This window comes from Cynocephalus volans, chromosome 3 (assembly GCF_027409185.1).
Source record: "Cynocephalus volans isolate mCynVol1 chromosome 3, mCynVol1.pri, whole genome shotgun sequence".
In the NCBI taxonomy this organism is placed as follows: domain Eukaryota; kingdom Metazoa; phylum Chordata; class Mammalia; order Dermoptera; family Cynocephalidae; genus Cynocephalus; species Cynocephalus volans.
Genome location: NC_084462.1, coordinates 157737180 through 157755912, shown reverse-complemented (window position 1 = coordinate 157755912; position 18733 = coordinate 157737180). Strand labels below are relative to the sequence as shown.

General features: G+C 43.8%; 1 protein-coding gene across 4 annotated transcripts; it reads right to left on the bottom strand.

Annotated features, from left to right (window-relative positions):
* Window positions 1-152: 152 nt before the first annotated feature.
* On the bottom strand, window positions 153-17504 carry CIPC (CLOCK interacting pacemaker). Of its 4 annotated transcripts, none has more exons than XM_063091458.1 (4): window positions 17394-17483; window positions 10536-10723; window positions 6152-6321; window positions 153-2310 (listed from the first exon to the last, which is right to left on the bottom strand). In XM_063091458.1, exons 2-4 carry the CDS (start codon window positions 10669-10671, stop codon window positions 1417-1419), a joined length of 1200 nt encoding a protein of 399 aa, XP_062947528.1. In that variant the 5' UTR covers window positions 10672-10723; window positions 17394-17483; the 3' UTR covers window positions 153-1416. The 4 variants fall into 4 exon arrangements, with proteins under 4 accessions (XP_062947528.1, XP_062947527.1, XP_062947529.1 ...); XM_063091457.1 differs by lacking the exon at window positions 17394-17483 and adding an exon at window positions 17281-17300; XM_063091459.1 differs by lacking the exon at window positions 17394-17483 and adding an exon at window positions 17015-17051.
* Between the last annotated feature and the right edge of the window lie 1229 nt (window positions 17505-18733).

Here is an 18733-nt window from a genome sequence, read left to right as displayed (position 1 = left end):
AGAGTTACAGTTACCTAGTAATTATGATCACTAACTTCTGGTCCTGGTAAAACTTCAAGAATATTTAAAAGATAAATTCAGTCACATGGAACTTCTTATTTAGGTAATTTGTAAAACAAAGATTTTCAAGAGGATGAAATTTTTAAATAAGATAAATTTTTAAAAAAATTTACTCTTAGAAATCTAGTTACCGATACAACGAAGCTGAAACGAATGTGTATCATCTGGAAACTCACATTCTCCATTTTGAGATGAACTTCATATAACCAACGTTACACCTTTGGATTTGTTGCCAATATCCAACCCGTGAAAGAAACACAGAGGACTGTGCTCCATAATCATTCCCTGTCACCATAACATGGGAAAAATGAAAACTTGGGATGTGAAAAGAAAATGGATAAGAATGTTTTCTAATTCTTTGTGAACTTATCACAATCTCCGGATGATTTCATTTAATTCAAAGTTTATCAAGCCTAATAATCACTTCTTTCCTCTTTTATGAAAACAAAGGGGGGGGGGAGCCCAGGGTGGCTGCAGAAGGTTGACTTATACTGCACCCTCAGGAACGACTGAAGCTATCCTTAAGGTTTTTAGACATAAAACAAGTTGAACTGTTTCAAGAGAAAAAAAAAGCATAAGTTACCAGAATCTTCTGGCCCCTGGCCAAGAGATACTGGCCATGTCTATTTTCTTCAGTCTCTAAATAAAAAAAGGAATTCATCAACTACAATTCCAAAGAATACTGAATCCATGCTATACCTTAAAAATCTCATTTTGCCTAATCATTTAAGTGAAATCTGGCTTGTGATTAAAGTGAATGAGTCAAATGGTCCTACCCTTTTCCCTTAACTTTCAAGTTTAAGAAAACAAAGCTTTAAGTGATTAAGTGCTTACAATCAGGCACAACCTGTGCCCAGAGCATTTTATGTTTCACCCAACTGGCACAATGCCTTGTAGAATGCAAACACACCTCCTCCGTTTTTCTAAGATACTCAGGGGAAGGGATCCTTATGTCACCTACTCCCTGGCTCAACAGGTGTCACTCTGTACACTCATCTGTATTATTGCACCCTTGATCCCGGTGAGTGGGACATGGGAGGTGGCAGCTAGAAGAGCCCCCCACAGTCACCTTTCCTGCTTTGCCCCATGACCCATCGGAGAGCCTGCAAGCTAAGGAAGAGGAACTCAAGGACACTCTGAATCAGAGGTCCTCAGTGGAACGGAGAAATGCATAACCTGTGCACAGACCACAGGTTGAGACAGCAGCCAGCTACTGGCACGTGGCTTTATAAGTGAACTGCTAAACAGTAGAGGTTTAAAAGGAAAAGCTCTTACATAAACTTTAGGAAACAGAAATAGGTAAGAGTAAAATATTTCAAAGAACTACTCAAGTAACAGGAAAATATGCCGTCTGTGCTATATGTCTGGGCGATCAGAGAATGCTTCTAGGTCACTGCCAGTATGACTGGACCCAGATGTTAAAGATGCCTGCAGCTTGGCCCAAGCCTGAGGAGCCCTGCTCTTGGTGGCCTCTATGAACAACTGGGTTTGCTCCTTTAGCTGGTCTAGTTCCACCTGAGTCGCCTGGTTCTGACGAATCAACTCCTTGGTTTTCAAAGTGATCTCCAGCAAACCAGATCTGTGTAGCACTACCAGGGTATTCTGAAAGCGCCTATGCTTGCTCTGGCGCTGCTCTGAAAAGGAATCTGGGCTGTGGCAGAGGTGCTCTGCTGCCCATAAGGGTGACTTATGATTAGCTGACAATGGTGAGAGGGGAGAGTTGCTCTCTAACCCATGTAGAGTACTGTCTGAGGCACAGACAGGACTAGCGGGGGAAGCAAAGGTCAGACTGGGAGCTTTAGCCACGTGGCTGCTGGATACTGGCTGAAGAGTCTGTGGACTTCCCCCTGCCACTAGGGAGGGCACACCCTGCAGAGCTGAGTCCTCGGCAAGTTTGGCACTGGGTGGTGCTGCAGTCGAGGGTCTGGATGGTACAGCACCGGTCTTGGTTGGCTCACTGGAAGACAAGCTTGGCCCAAGTCTCTCAGTGCAGATTTTCTTTTGCATTCCACTTGCTCCTCTTTCTTCTGGTCTGAGGGAAAGGCCCCTTTTGCCTGGGTGTGGGGCTATTTTGGTGTAAGAATTTAGAATGGGCAGGTAGTTCCTGGCATCTGACTTTTTCTCGCCCGCATGACAGGGACTGACAGGAGATGGTACAGGTGGATGAAGGAATAAGAGCTGTGGCTGTGCTGAGATCACTTCAAAGGAGGGCTGGACAGTCCATGACTGTAGCTGGGATGAGCTGCTGCCCTGAAAACAAAGGAAGAGAGAAGCATACTACTCATTACCTGCTGAAAGGACAGATGAGTGACACTTCTGCCAAAGGGCCAAGGCAGATACTCAGATATGTGTAACCATTTCAAGTACAGAGATTCCCTCACATCCACAGTGGCTCTTATCAAGAACATGACTGGAAAAGGGGCTTGAAAATCCACTTGTGTCTGATATCACAAATTCTTTTTTAACTTTTCCTAAGGGAAAACTGGAGAAAATATCTATTTTTATTCAAGTGCTATCACTCAGAAAAAGAAATTATAGGTAGGTGAAGTAATGACATAGTTAAGGTCTCTACTGAAGAAATAAAAATATGGACAGTACAATTTCTGGGCATAGTTAAAACATGCAAATCTCAAGACTACGAATGTGACTTTACATAAAAGTCTATCTTCATTTAGTTATAATCGGAACCTCTCTTTACTTGAAAACAACTTATGATTAGAAAGTTACATATGGTCAGGAGTCTACAGGCCCCTGTTTTTAAGGCAGTGACACCTAACAATCATAAAACCATTCAAAATACAGTAATAAGAGCTACCAAGTAGTGCTGCTTACCACAGGCTGGCACTGTGCGCGATATTTTACGTGGGTTATCCCACCTAATCCCCACAACAAACCCGTGAGGTAGTTATAATTCCCTTCATAAATAGGAAAGTGGGGCTTATAAAGTTGAAATAACTTGCTTTAAGTCATCAAGTACTAAGTGCTACAGCTAGAATTTCATCCTCTCACTCTAAAACCCATCTTAACCACTCTGCTATACTGCCTTTGTTATATTACTCCTCAATTACACATTTTTATTTTTAATTAAAATACTGATTCAGATGAAATCTAATAAGGCAGGACATGGCTACTTGTCTTCAACATTTGAAAGCCTGTCCAGTTCCAACCCGGTCCCAAAGACACGAGTGTAGGTGAAGCTAGGCAGAGAGCAAGCCTGACAGAAGTGCTCATGCTTAGTGGGGTCGTGTGGGGACATTTGATTTATCTGAAGAACACATGGACTATCTTCCCACATGTTTGCACACACACCATTTTGCACACATTTGTTTCTTGGATGCCAGGCTAGGAACTTCAGGCCAACTATAATTCATCTCCTGTGCAAAGGCAGGGATGATCTAGAGAGTCCATTCTGCAGCCCTCTTGGTGTTCAGATATACTCTAGATGTACGAAGGCAAGCAATGCTAGGCCCAGAAACCACATTTCCCTGTCAGAGAAGATCCAAGATCAGGAGTCTTTCAAAGTAGAGATCAGCCTAGTCCAGCTCAGTTAGAAACAAAACTTCAGGCTATCTCCCAAACTGACCATGCCCTAAGGGTTGACCTACAAGGCAAATGGATGCAGAAAATATCTAATGTGTTGCTTTCCCAAGATCATTTTACTGGACTGTTCTTTCTAATGGTGCTGTTCTGCCCACTGTCCTAAACAGATACTTAGCTTATTTGTTCCAATTATTAGATTTTACAAATTGTATTATTTGTGTTGAAATCATCTGGGGAAATACAGAATAAAACTTTAGACTTGGACAGGATCTCAAGAATCATTTCACATAAAGCCTTCATGTTAAAGATGAAGAAAAGGAAGTCCATGGTGGTTAATTAATTGTGTGCAAGTGAAGGAAAGCAAAATATTTCAGCCCAAAATATACTTCTTTGACATATTTAAAGACAGCTCTTCAGAGGGACTAGAAAAATAAGAATGGCTAAAAAGCTGCCTTTTGTGGAGGACATCTGCATGTGTAGAAAAAAATGTGCATTGGTGAAGTAAACAGCCAGGCTTTCTCTGAGGTGCCCCTCCCTTGTCTACGTCTGTTCTGAGTGCAGCTCCGGCAATCACCTGAAATACTTTCATCTGCATACATAACAAGCCAGCTTTTGCCTGACTTGCTTTCCACGCTTCACCTGTGATGCTCCCTGCCCCAGAGTTCAGAAAAACTTGGTCCCAGGCCATTGTTCTTTGGGCTCATTGATTTCCCCTGAACATCATTTACTCCTACACCCCCCACCCCAATGAAGAAAAGTATATAAGCTTCTGTAGCCATTGGGATATTGGGCAATCACTGTCCTGTGATTTCCCTCCGCATAATCCATCCCCTACCACTGCTGAGCATGTTAAAATAAAATTTGTCATGCCCTTTCTCCTATTAATCTGCCTGTCAGTCCACTTTCAGTGAACCTTCAAGGGGTAAAGGGGAAGTATTCCCTTGGCCCCTATGCAAGATCACACTGTCTAGGGGCAGAAATGAAGTCAGACCCCCCAAAAGAAAAATACCTAAAACCAAGCAGCAATAATCAAGACATTACACAACATGCAGAGGTTTTAAAAAGCATATTATTATTTTATTAATTTTATAATGTGCTGGATTCTACCATGTTTCAAAAAACAAAACAAAACTCATAGACTACTCCAGAAGGTCAGCTTGTCCCCAAGTCTCCTATTTCCTGATCAAGCCCAGCGGCCTTCCCAGCGGGTCTCTGTCCTGAAGAATGCAACTGTGCTAGAAAAGCCTACTCACTCCTTAACTGAGGGCTGCTCTCAGCCTTCTAGAGCTGCCAGCCTACCCTACAACAAAGAAGGGATATAAATACAGGCACACAAGAAAGAGTGACAAGGAAGCCAGAGAAAAAGGCAGGGACAAAAAGAGCCAGGAGAAAGGAGGCTCAGGAGCAGCACTGGGCAGCACCGGTGGGGTCAGGACAATGTCATTTGGGCTCCATTTCCTGTCTTCATTCTCTCTCTTCATTTCAATAAGAACAGCTGTGCTTCTAGCGGAGATGTGATTCAACAAGCAAAAATTCTTTTTCAGAACTCACCAGGCTACCTTGCTGAAAATCAGTTTGTGTTCTTCAGAAATAACTAGATAATAGTTAAGACATTAAGGTCTCCTCTCAGGTTCCAGCCATGTTCTTCTAACCTTTGACCTACGGTGGGAAGGTCAACTACGAAAGCCAGATTTCAAATGTCATTATCTTCAAGTGGCCTCATTAATGAACCCATGTGGGAACTGTGATTTATTTTCAGATTAAGGTAGGGTAAGGTTAAATTTCTTTGGCTTAAATCAATCATTTCTGTTTCTCAGGCTTCTCTATTCTAACTTGACCAAGTTTCATAATTGAGTTCTCAGCTTCAAACACTGGGGCTTAATTTAGATTTTCATATAAATCTTTTCTTTCATATGTAGAAAATAATCACATAATACGTATAGTAATGTAATATAGCCCCAAACAGGATATTTTTCAACTCTGCAACAATGCTGTGTGGACTCTGTGGGTAAAGCCATACCTAAACAAAAGAGCTGCTTTGTCACTAATGACATAGCCCTGGCTGATTACTAACAAAATGCTCAGAATGATATAAGAAACATGGAAATTGCCTCTATTTGTGAAACAAATAAATGCATTCTGCATTTCTAAATTCCCAGGGCAATTCAAATCACAAAGAGATTCTTTTGTCTCTACCCTAAACTCTGCCGTGTGTTAGAATACACCACTGAAGTGATGACATTTCTGCTTAGTTCCTTTATATATGACTAAAGTAGTTCAGGGTCCCTTTGGACAAACTACAACGAATACAGAAATAAAATAGTCTGTCTCAAAAGTAAGAACCCACATCATAATTCTTGTATAGCTTTTCAAAACAGTGTCCGTGGTTGAAAGGTAACATCCTCTCCCCAGGACAGAAAGTACACTTTAGAGTGGTTCTTTCTAGTGGTCCGTTTCTAAAATCTCTTCTTGGTAGAGGGAGAGTCTTTGTACACAGGAAACTCAGACACTTTCATTTGCAAAGACTTTAGGAGATATTAGTCCACCTCACCTGTTTGACCAGCACATTCTTCATGACAACCATGGGGGACAGGGTAGGGAAGGCGTTGTTTGCAGTTTTGGAGTTCTGCCTTGGCCTGTCTTCTCTGCTCCAGCCTAAGGCGCTCAGCATGTCCTCGGACTCCATCTGCTCTGCTGAGCTCAGACATTCCGAGCTCCCATCTGGTGGGCAGAAGAATGGTCAGTTCACTCAGGCTTTAGGCTAAGGGTTCTTAACCCAGCTCCTAGGGAGCCTTGGGCCCCTTGAAATTAAATGGAACATTTGTGATAAGTGTTTTTGTGAAATTTTTTGAGAGAAGGTCTTTGGTTTTCATTGGATTTTCAATGGAATCTATAATTATCCCATCCTACCTCAAAAGATTAAGAATCACTGCCCTAGGCAGCTTGACTTCCTTTCTAAATCTCTTACAGACAAGACCTGCATAATTATCACCACTCTACAGGGGAAATGAGTTGAAGCCTTCAAAGTTGGCTCATCACTTTCAAGAATCTGTTACTGAGAAGGGAGGGGTATGTGCAGCCAGATGCAGGAGTAAGACCTTGAGAGGCTCTAGGCACCACAAGATGTAATTATAATAAGGAAAACAAAAACAATCTGTAAACCTCAAAACTTATATCCATGTTGAAATTAAAAAAGCTTCTTCCTAAATTATCTAATTGTAAAATCCTGGGTAATTTCATCAAAGCTGAGGTTTAAATGTTCCTCTTTTCGTTGGCCTCCTCTACCCTATTAAGCACTTCCCTTATTAGTGTCCTAAGTACATGCTGAGAGTGCCTATTGGGGACCCTGCACAATGAGTGTTAGAAAGATGCTCTCCAAGGCAAAGAAAATAAGGTTGCCCTATATGCATCCCACACAAAATGTATGAAATTAGATACCTGCTGGAGTAAACCAAACAGCTGTTGTGCCCTGCTACCGAGGAGTCTGGAATAGCCTAAATGTTCATCATGAATCTCAGTAATCCGGACAAGGCAGGACTGAAACGTGACTTTAATTTAAATGAATGCAAATGTCAACAACTGCATTTTCTCTAGCTTGGAGATTGTGTGACCACAAGGACATTCATCAATAGAGACAAGATATACCTGGTGCCCAGGTAGGTGTATTTTCATTAAGTACAAGTAATCCAAATGTGCGCCTCTAGTTAAGAATCATTAGGCCAGAAACAAATGATCCCAGAAGTAATGTACATATCTAGTGCCCAGATCTTATTTTCTAAATGTCATTCTGCACATATAGGAAACCAGGGCTCCTTGGACAAATAGCTGATTCCAAGTCTTTGGCAGTGAGTGTACAGCTGCTTGTCCCAGAAAACAAGGAAGTATTTAAACACTAACTGGGATGTGTCAGAAAGAGACAGGAGCTACCTAGAAGGGACCCCCAGTGGCCAAATTTGGGACAATTTGAGTATCAAAAATAATGATGTTAATGAATTGACAAACTGAATTACAAAAGGAATCCATGTAGCCACAGTGATATTCAAAAGAGGGGGTGGAACAGGGAACACGCTTCTTTACAGAAGAACGTCAGCTAAGAAGGTACAAAGAATGACAGAATTATAAGATCACCACTTTGAAACCACGAATGTAGTAACTGATAGGCAAGTATCATAAATGAATACTAACTCTGATCAAGAGTTTGTTGGGGAACAGAACAATCACATGATCTTAAAGTATCATCCCATAAATTACTTATTAATTACAAAGAGAAAAGGGTACTTTTACAGTAAAGAAATCTGGTACACACTACCCTAACCAAGTGATCGACCAGAGCATCACCAAAACTAAGACCAACTTACAAGTCTCCTTCTGTGTTGCAATGGAAAGGATACAACATCAACAATGTAGTATTTTGGTCAAAAATGTGTATCCTGATTCTAATAATGAGGAAACTACTAGAAGATCCACAATGTGGGACATCCCACAAAACAACAGGCCTAACTCATTCAAAGATATCAATGTCATCAGGAAGGAAAAGAAAGGGCTGGTCCGTGGCTCACTCGGGAGAGCGTGGTGCTGACAACACCAAGTCAAGGGTTAAGATCCCTTTACTGATCATCTTTTATTAAAAAAAAAAAGAAGGAAAAGAAAGGAGGGGAAGAGGGAAGAAGGAAGAGGGAAGAGAGGAAAGGAGAAAGGAAAGGAAAGGAAAGGAAAAGAAAGGAAAGATGGGGGAGCTGTTCTACATTAAATAAGACCAAACAGACAGGACAACTAAATGCAATGCACAATCCTCAACTGAATCCTGGATCCAAAACAAATAGACAAAAGGACAAACAGCTATAAAGGACATTAGTAGAACAATGGGGAAAATCTAAGTCTGGACTGTAGCTAATGATAACTGTATCAGTGTTAAGGGTATGACATTACAATTATATAGAAAAATGTCCTAGTTTTTAGGAGATCATTCTGAAGTATTTAGGGGTGAAATGTCAAGTGCTTACAACTCCTATTTTAAGATAGTTCAGCTAGTGTACATGTGTGCATGCATGTGTGTATAGAGAGATAAAGCAAATATGGAAAAATGATAATACCCAGTGGATCTAAAAGAAAAGTAAGGTATTCATTCATTTTTGTACAGATTTGAAATTTTCAAAATATAAAATTAGAAAAAATCGTTAAAATGGAAAAAACTATCTTCATTTTGCAAATTTCACCACAGTCCAAGGTAACTCGAATGATAACTCAGACAGTAACAAAATCACAGGCACCTGGCCCAGGAGTGACTGGAGGCATTCACTGGGGCCACTTCCTGGGACAAAATTAGTTTGGTCATTTTCAATACCATTTTATGTCTGAAGGGCACAATATTTCTTAAACAACTAGCCTCACAAAGTTGAAGTTGTTGGAAGGAGAAGTGCCAAAATGTCAACAGTACTGGGAATAACAAATGGTAGGATTATGAATAATGTTCATTTTCTTCTTTGCACTTTTCCAAATTTCTAAGCTTTTACAACGAGCATGTATTACCTTCATGATATGAAAAACAGACAAAAAGCAAACATGAACGTTAAAAGAAAAAGAGACACAAGACCTATTTCCCAAACCTGTCTGATCATACGAGACACTTGTTAAAAAAAAACACAAAGAAACAAGTGTCTCTGTTCCATATACTAGGCCCTCCCACAGACTCTTTACAGAGTCTCCAGGAGAGGGGTCTGGTGACCAGTATTTTTAATAAATGTCTCAGGCGAGCCTTATAATAAGGCAAGCCTGGGAACCACTGCTAAGAAATAGAGAAGAAAAATCCCAAGGGCTACAGGTTGGCCTGCCCCTCCCTGGACTGTCCTGGCCCTGGGTAGGGCAACTAATTCCTCTTACTCTAATCCCTTGGTCAGTGCTCTGTTCCTCTCTGAGCAACAGTCTATTTATAATTCAGCTTCTCACGCAGCATGCCTACAGGGAGAAGATACACCAATCTAAGAATGAGGGGGGTTCTGGTTTTCCTAACAGCTGCATTTCTCACCATAAATTAATCAACAAAACGGCTCAATTTGTCTTTGTGAGCTTGGATAACATGTCTTCCTCTAGAGAACGCTTCACTCTCAGGATGCTGACTTAGCCAGAATCCCCTGGCATCACCCCTGTGCATTACCTGGGCCCAAAATGTTGACACTAGAGCTTTATATAAGCCACTACTCTCAGACCTGGAAATAAAAAAGAGCCTCAGCACAAAATTAATATTCACTGAGGATGCAGCTAGCCTGTTCAGGTAAGGTTTAAGACAAACTAGTAAAGAAAACTGTTCTACTTTCTTGTCTCTAATAGATATTCAAGTTTAGAACGGGGCCAGGTGACTCAAGAGTCCAAATATACAACACACAGATATTTTATATCTGGGGAGGTATGGAGGGAGGGAGGTTTAAACACAGCAAAATTACTTTCTTAGCAAAAAAGTTATCTTTTTTTTTTTCATTTGATGGGCAGCTGGCCGGTAAGGGGATCCGAACTCCTGACCTTGGTGTTACAAAAAAGTTATCTTAACAAATTATACACTACTTTTAACTGGCAGTCTTCAAATTTGTTACATGGTAGCAACATGCAGTAGTATTTTTTCCCCTATAATGCAACTATTCCCATGAAAAAAAGCTAAAACAACAGAATTATGAGTATTTAAATATTTTTTCCAGTAACCACTTGCAACAGTTGGACATGTAAGATTTAAAGTTGAGAAAAGATGTCAAATCATTCTTTCAGAACTAACCCCACAATGGGTACCCTGCCGTATGGCATCAGAATTGCCATTTGAAGAAATCAGGTAGTTACTTGTTCTGTGTGTGAAAGCTTCCCATCCTTATCAGGCAAATGAATTTTAGGTAGAAACTTTTTCAGACAAACCATTCCTTACAATGCAGAAAGGATAAGATATTTTAAACCTGAAAATCCAGAGTCCTTATCTGACTCGGCAGCCGCCATGCCAAGTTGACGAGCCACTTTTTTCATCTCTGTGCCTTTGCCTAGTTTGGCTGAGAGTCTTCTGGGGCTCTCTCTGGATGGGTTTTTCCTCTCCATTTCTTACTAGGCTGGCAGCAGGTTCATCGGTACTCTTTTCAACCAGATTGCCCTATGAAAAACAACAATTACATAAGAAGTCAGTGCCCAGAGAGCTGAAACAGGTGACTCAAATAGGGAACAGAGCAAGGGCAAAGGACACCGGCCTCGCCCACACCAGCTATATTTTCTCAGACGTCTCAATTGACAAAAGCTTCAAGCTTACTGAACAGAATGGTTTCCACCCAAAAGGAGATTCGCAATCCTCTGGCTGCCCTCTAATTCCATTACAAATTCAAGACACACACACCATATTCAGTGGAAACTTTGTAAACCACTAACAAAGGCACATTTGATTAGGCTTTTTGGAATGGGTAACCAAATCAACTGACCCTTATCCCTGGGGAGAGGGGGGAGGGGAGGAGACACCTACCAACAAGGCTTGCTTTCCCAGTATACATTTGCAGGCTCATGACCTAGTGTCACCTCCCATAGTGTAGATTTTCTCAAAATAACCTCTCGGTTCTTTGGATGAGGTATTAAGCAGAGTAAGGGCTGGCCAGTGGCTCACTCGGGAGAGTGTGGTGCTGGTAACACCAAGGCCCCGGGTTCGGATCCCATATAGGGATGGCCGGTTAGCTCACTGGGTGAGCGTGGTGCTGACAAGACCAAGTCAAGGGTTAAGATCCCCTTACCAGTCATCTTTAAAAAAAAAAAAGAGTAAAAATAACTCCTTACATATGCATGCCACTTTTTGGCTTAAAAAACTTTTATGCATAAATAAGATCACATATGATAAAATGCTTGTATAGAAGTCCATAACATTTATTGCTATTAGTGTTCTCTCACTTGAGCCTTATAATGTCCTCTTCAGTTGCTATTTGTAAGGAAAACTGGAATATAAATGCTCAGGATCCCTCAGATGTTCAGAATCTTGCCAAGCATGACCTAACCTGTTTAACGTAAATATGTGCATGTGTGCTCAGGAGTTCCTTGGTTATCTGACTCGTGAAGTATAAAGGACATGCTGCTCTGACCCCCAGCATCCTCAGTACACCCCGGGAGGCCACTAGGGCGGCTGCTGCTAGGTACCTGAGCTTGCATCAGAATAAAGCCTATTAACTTTTACCCACGGCTCCCAGGACCTTTTCCCTATTACCTAGCCCGTGGACCTGCAAGTGAGGGGTTTGTGACCCAGTCTGTACAACGGGTTTGAAGGGTCTGTGAGCCCTAGCCCAACACTATCCCACTTTACAGAGGAGGAAGTTGAGGCTCAGATAAGTTTATGTTCAGTCATTTAAAAGTATTTATTGGGTGCTCACTGTGAATCAGGCATTGTGCTAGGACTGGGGATATAGAGTGAACAGAATAGTCAAGATTACCTCCTTCTTGGAGCTTGTGATCTAGAAAGAGAGGCAGATATTAATGAAGTAATTACAAAACTAATGACTATTTTGATAAGAGCTATGAAGGGGAGGGGTAATAGACTGAGGAAGTGCCACGTAGCTGGAATCTGGAGGATGAGTAGTTAGTAGGAGTTAGGTGATGGATGGGGTATGCAGGTGTGTTCCAGGCAGTGTGAAGGCCCTAATGGAGCACGGAGCTTGGCACATTCAAAGAAAGGCCGGGGAGGCAGGACAGTGCAGAGGAGTAGAATACCATGCCCTGACGCTAGGTGGGTAGTGGGGGACAGACAGGCAGTGCCTTGGAATCCATGCTGGAAAGACTGAATATTAAGAGCAATAGGAAGCCACAGAAGGATTTTAACCAGAAGACCAACATGATCAGATTTGTATTTTAAAAGCATTTCGGATGCTGGACTGGTACTAAGGGGGAAAGAGGTGACAGTGGCATTGAGATTGTTCAGATGCTACCATAGCAGTCCAGGTGAATTAAGATGGTGGCAGTGGAGCTGGGAAGAAGTGTAACATGGCAGCTGACCTGATGGGACTTGGTTATTGTATGGGAGTTGGGGGTAGATGGTGGTACTATTCCCGAAGCTAGGGAGCCCAAGAAGAGCATAGAAAGGAGTTGAGTGGGGTGGGACAGGGTGGTGTGGCTAGTTCAATTTTGGTCTTGTAACTGAGGTGACTATTAGTCATCCAAGTGGAGATGCTGGGGAGGCAGTCACATGTAACACTGGGACCCAGGAGAGAAGTCTAGATTCACTCCCGTGACACAGTCCATAGCAGATCCAGACCTAGGCTAACAGTGCAAGAATGAGACAAATCAGCCCTTCAAAGGGCCAACAGAGGCTGAGAACTTTTCATCATGGTAAGAACACAAAGGATACTGCAGGGATAAAGAGAATAGGGATCCAGCAAGGAAAACGATCATAATAATAAAACTGGGTAGGTATAAGCAAAGTCTGGTGATGTTTTAACTTACAATCCACTCGTGACTCCATCCTGTTGTCCTGAGTGGGAGAGAAACATGAGCTCCCTACCAAAGAGCACTGCATCTGGAATATCCTGAAGTGCCAAGTCTGAACATTTGTGCTAATACAGGATCTAGTGAAGAACAACTATTCAAGAGAGGAAGGATTCAAAATAAAATTAAATAGAACACAAGGATGCTTTTGAGCATCCTTGAGCAATCCTCCTGCTCATACTTTGCATACAGTAGAAGTGGACTAAAGGGAACACAAACTGGTCTGAATGAGAGTGAACTTTAAACAATTTCAAGAAAAAAAAATTTTTTTTTGCCCCATATCTGACTCATTTAAGGGAGCTGGCTTCCTCATTCATTTAATGTCAAATCAAACACTTTTCTTCCACAGGTCACACATTTAATCCTATGTGCATAAAAGATAAACAATGTCACTGTCACATCTCACAGAGCACTATGCAAAAGCAACGTCTATTTGATGGCTATGACATCTGACAGCACAGACAGCCCCATCTAAAAAGTAGACTTAAATGTAAAACTATCTCTAATTAAATCAGGATCCTTTTGTGTGAAACTCAACAAATGTACATAGCGTAGTTTTCCTAAAATAATACTGTCCAAAAATGAATGGGAGCCTTCTTCAGAATGGAAGTAGCTTGTGGATGGGCATTCACACTAATTCAAGTCTGACCAGGCTGTTGATTTAGATTAGGAAGGTAGCTTGTGCTAGTTGCAACCGATTAAGAACCTGACAAAGTTTTACATTATCTTACTAAACATGAATTATTTATTATCTTTCATTTTAGATAAAGCATCCCAGTTTAGTCATCTACAATCCTTGTGACAAGACAATGAAAAAGGCTTGCTATTATTATTAAAGTGTAGTTAACAGAGCTACAGAAAATACCCAGGAGTTTATTCTGGCTTATTGAAAATTTGCAGGGCAACACTGATCATGGAATCAAAATACTGAAATACTAAGAAATTGGTTGTTGGGGCTCAGAAAACAATACCTCAAAGTACAGAGCTTTGGCATGCTGAGTACTTTGAACTAAAGAACATTGGAAGTGCCTCAGAAGCAAAGTCTCTGTCTACCTTCTCCTGTCCTTCTATCTCCTATGTCCCTTTCTCCCCTAAGACAGGCCATAGAAACTAGAATTCCTCTTCCCCAAGGTGGGTCACAGAAACTAGACATATTACCCTAAACTTCCTCTGCCATTCTGCGTAGGAGCTGGCCATAACGAACTTCTCTGACCTACCCTGTCTGATAGTAAATCATAAACCCTCATTTCAGAAAGGGTCCTGCCTTATACTGGGGAAGAAGGAATGCCACACAAGAGAGGCCAACAAAAATCTGAACACACAGGTCTTGCTGGGTTTCCCCTCAGTCAATTACCATTAGATCATACCCTTTTTGTACAATCACATTTCTACACACCTGTCCATTCCTCATCAAACCTGAACATAGGGCCGAACCCGTGGCGCACTCGGGAGAGTGCAGCTCTGGGAGCGCAGCAGTGCTCCCGCCGCCGGTTCGGATCCTATATACCGACGGCCGGTGTGCTCACTGGATGAGCACGGTACAGCCGGTCACAAAAAAAAGACAAAAAAACAAAAAAACCTGAACATAAAAATAATTTTCCCTAAGTGTTTGGATCATTTCTGAAGGCTCTCATATCACATAAAACTTTACTAAATAAATCTGGTATGCCTTTGTCTTGTTAACCTGTCTTTTGTTATGGGAATGTTGGCTGTGATCCTTATGACGGGTGACAAAAGGTACCACACCTTTCTGCCCCTATACAGTTAAAAGGAGAACAGATGCTAAAATTTTAGATCCTAGGGAGCTGGTGGCAGTTGGAAATAAAGAATGCATAATTGAATTTAGAATGGTAAATTGACTATTTTGGGTGTAAAAATGATTAAAAATATAAAAGCCTCTGTCCTCAGTAAAGCTCAGGGAGGCTCACGTGGATGGAGAATGAAGGCCTACATCCCTCTCCAACCTTTCTTCTTTGAAAGGAGCAGCACCTCCTTCCTGGGAGTGGGCTGAGGCTGTTAATTAGTCATGAACAATAGACCCGCTCATACACAGCACCATATGAAGTCCTCGACAGGGCTGAAACAGGCAGAGTGATGGCATTTACTACCGGCGCTCTCAAACTCAAGGCCACGCAAATGACAAAGTCTGAAAACCTCAAGAAGTTGTTTGATTTTTTTTTTCCTCTCTAGTATTGTTTTACAATAAAGTTAGGTGCTAACAAGCTGACCAGGAGTTGAAAATGGGTTACTCAGCTCTTACCCAATGTGTCATCTCTGCTTCCTGGCACAGACTGGAAGACACTAACAATGCTTTACAAATGTCTCGGACCCCATGTACCTCACTCCACATTAGAAGGACTAATTTAAGCTTCAAAATGGTTAGAATTGGCCCTAATTGAGCCTTTCATGCATGTATACGTAACACATCACATCATCGAAAAGTTTCACGGAGAGGATAGTACACACTAAAACTCAAAAGTTGGGCTGGCCAGTTAGCTAAATTGGTTAGAGCACAGCCTTGTAACACCAAGGTCAAGGATTCAGATCCCCCATACTGGCCAGCTGCCCTAACAAACAAACAAACATAACACTCATAATAGAAAGAGAATCAATAAATATATAGGTTTATATAAATAGGTATAAGAAAATTCTAGCAAGTGCTCCACAGCACTTGACTCTTTTGTTTTTATACTTCTTACATTTGGGTCTAATTATTTGTCACCTGCCATGGTCACCTCAAGATCTAACTTGCAGGTCTGGTGCACTGCAGAAAACAGATAATTGATCTACATCTTATTCTAAAAATGAAACCTCAGGGACAAATCCACCATCCAAATTAAACGTTGATCTAATCCACAGTCTGTGGAGATTTGAGCTTGCAGTGAAAAGGAGACCCAAGGGTTACAAGGAAAGCACCTGAAATACTGCTTTTAGATCTCTCATTTTATGGATTCTTGGCAACATTCCTGAGAGTTCAAGATCCCTTTAAAATGTGTCACGTGTACAACATGCATGCCTGGACAGAGGTGTGAGGCAGAAGCCCAAGCAGAGGCTTAAATACAATAAAGTGATAAGGCCACAGAAAACAAAGACTTTACCACCCAGAAAACCATTAGTAATACCAGTTAGAACTATAAACACATTACTAGGTTTTCTCTGAAGTCATTTTCTTTTGGTCTGCATATTCAAAGATACCATTTTGGGAGAATGTCTGTGTATTTTAACAGTGGAAAAACCCCATCCATCTAAATCTCCAACGTTCATCTTCCCCATCACATTCATTCCATTCTCCAACTTGGCAGAAAATTCAAGTCAAAGATCCTGAACCCCGATTCCAAACAATTTCCTAAGTTTAAAACCAGGTATGGCTCTCTCCATTCTCACCTTTCCAAGGGGAGATCAGATTAGAGAACTTTCTCAAATCCCCCACTGCAAAGAGTTCACAGTGACAGTGCCCACCTACCCATTCGCACCAGCCCACGCTGCATCTGTGTCAGACAGCATGTGCACCCTCCAGGAATCCACCAGCCTGCCAGCTCAGCAGGGAAGAACTGGGCAGACCCTAGTACTGTGCTGTGACTGGCATACCACCAGCCTTCCAGGGCAAATGCCCAGGCAACACGTACTGCCAGGACTTGGGCAATAACAGAGTCTGGCTCTGGCCTGTACCTGGGCCCGGATCAGAGCTCCCCCCAACCCACCCACTAACCCCTAACCCCTTACCTGGCACTTCTCACCTTCTCTCCCACACCCCTATCTCTGGCACCACTCCTGGCGAGCTGGCACTCAGGGCAAATAACAAGCAAAGTGGATGACGGCCGGTCTCGAGAAAAGACAGCACACCTGTGCCCCGGGCCCAGAACAGGGCACTCCCCCAGCCCCAAACTGAAGGCCCAAGACCCTCACCAGGTCCTCAGATCTCGCGCCCACTCACCTGCCCATTCCCTGGCCCCCTGCTCACAGCCTGGCTGGCCTCCAGGCTCTCTCCCCACCCAGACGCCCAGCTGGCTGTTGTCCCCACGGCTAGACCAGGGCCCACTCGCTCCTCACACCGCCCCCTCCTCACCCGCGACTGCCTGTCCCACGCAGGCCCCACCTATCACGGCAAAACCGATTAGCTGGGGGAGGGGCGCACCACCCTCTGCCCCCACAATTTGGTGCTCCGTCCCCCCGAAAGTCTCGGTGCTCCCTCTCGCCTACCTCGCTCCCCTTCTTCTCTCCTCTATGCCCACTCCCTTCCCCACGGTCCTCGCCCAAACCCTCTCCCGCCGCGCCATCTCTACTCCCCTCAGGCCCGGCCCTCTCTTTCTCACCCAGGGCCGGGGTCGCAGCTCCACGACCGGCCCCGCAGGTCAGGTAGCGCATGCGCGAGCCCGGCCCCGCGGCTCCATGACAACCCCGTGGTCGCCGGGTGTCCAGCTATCCCCCGGCCTCCCGCCCATTTCTCCTCCCTCCTCCCCAGCGACGGCTTTCACCAGTCACGTGACTCAGCTCGGATGACCCGGCACCACGGAGACTGCGTGAGGCTTTCCTAGAAGGGCCCTTAGAGACGCACCCTTCCCCCACCTCCAGCGGAAGCGAGGCCGGGGCGGGGCGGGGCGGACGCTAAGAGGCCTGCGCTCTGTCTGTGGCAGGCGGACTCTCTATGGTTGGTTCCTGAGGCCCGCCGCCATTTTGTACCGGGACCCTTGAGCTGGGAACTGCTGGGCCACGGTTTCGGGGAGCCGGGGGTGGCTGGTTTGGGGCCCATAAGGCAGGAGGACTGATTCTCTTGGGGGAGTGGGGGGGGTGTTGCTGTCCTGGCCTGTACCGCCGGGACGCCATTAGGTGTGGAGCACGTGAGCCTGTGACGGCTGCGGCTGGCGTGACGGGGGCGGTCACCACCACCCGCGCGGTCACGTTTTTGCCACCTGTCGCATGGTTTGTTTGCTTTCCCGTCAACCCTCGAGACTGTGTCCACGGAGCAGAGACGCAATGAATTATTTTAGTGGGATGATTTTGTGGACCTGAACCCCTCCCGAGTTCTCTGATAATCAGGTTGTGGTGCCCGTGGCAGGGGCGCGTCAGTGTTTTGGTTTTTGTTTGTCTGGTTGCGTGTGTGTTGGGACTGATGACTTTCTGGGGACGACATGGGGCAGACTGTCTTGACCCCTTTAAATCTAACTCTGAAATACTGGACTGACATGAAGGCCAGGGCTCATAATCTGTCTGTATAGGTTAAAAGGATAAATGGGCAACTCTTTGTTCTTCAGAGTGGCCAACTTTCCAACTCGGGTGGCCCGCCAAAGGCTCCTTATCTCTACCGCTGATCACGGCGGTAAAGAGAAAAATTTTTGGTTTCAATTCTAAGAGTCACCCAGATCAGGTCCCTTATATCATAGTCTGGGAAGATCTGGTCACAGACCCTCCTCCGTGGGTCCGTCCCTTTGTTCCCCTAACAGGTCCATCGGCTGTGTTTGCTCTTAAAGAGATGGGAAAGAAACCGGAGGTCCTACCTCCCACCGAATCAGACTTGCTTCTCCTAGACCCTCCTCCTCCTCCTTATTTTCCCTCCCTCTGCCCTCAGGCAGTCTGCCTGTCAGCTCCACCAGAGGACCCACAAGGAGCAAGGGAGGGACCTGCGCAGGGGATACGTAGTAGGCGAGCAGCCCCT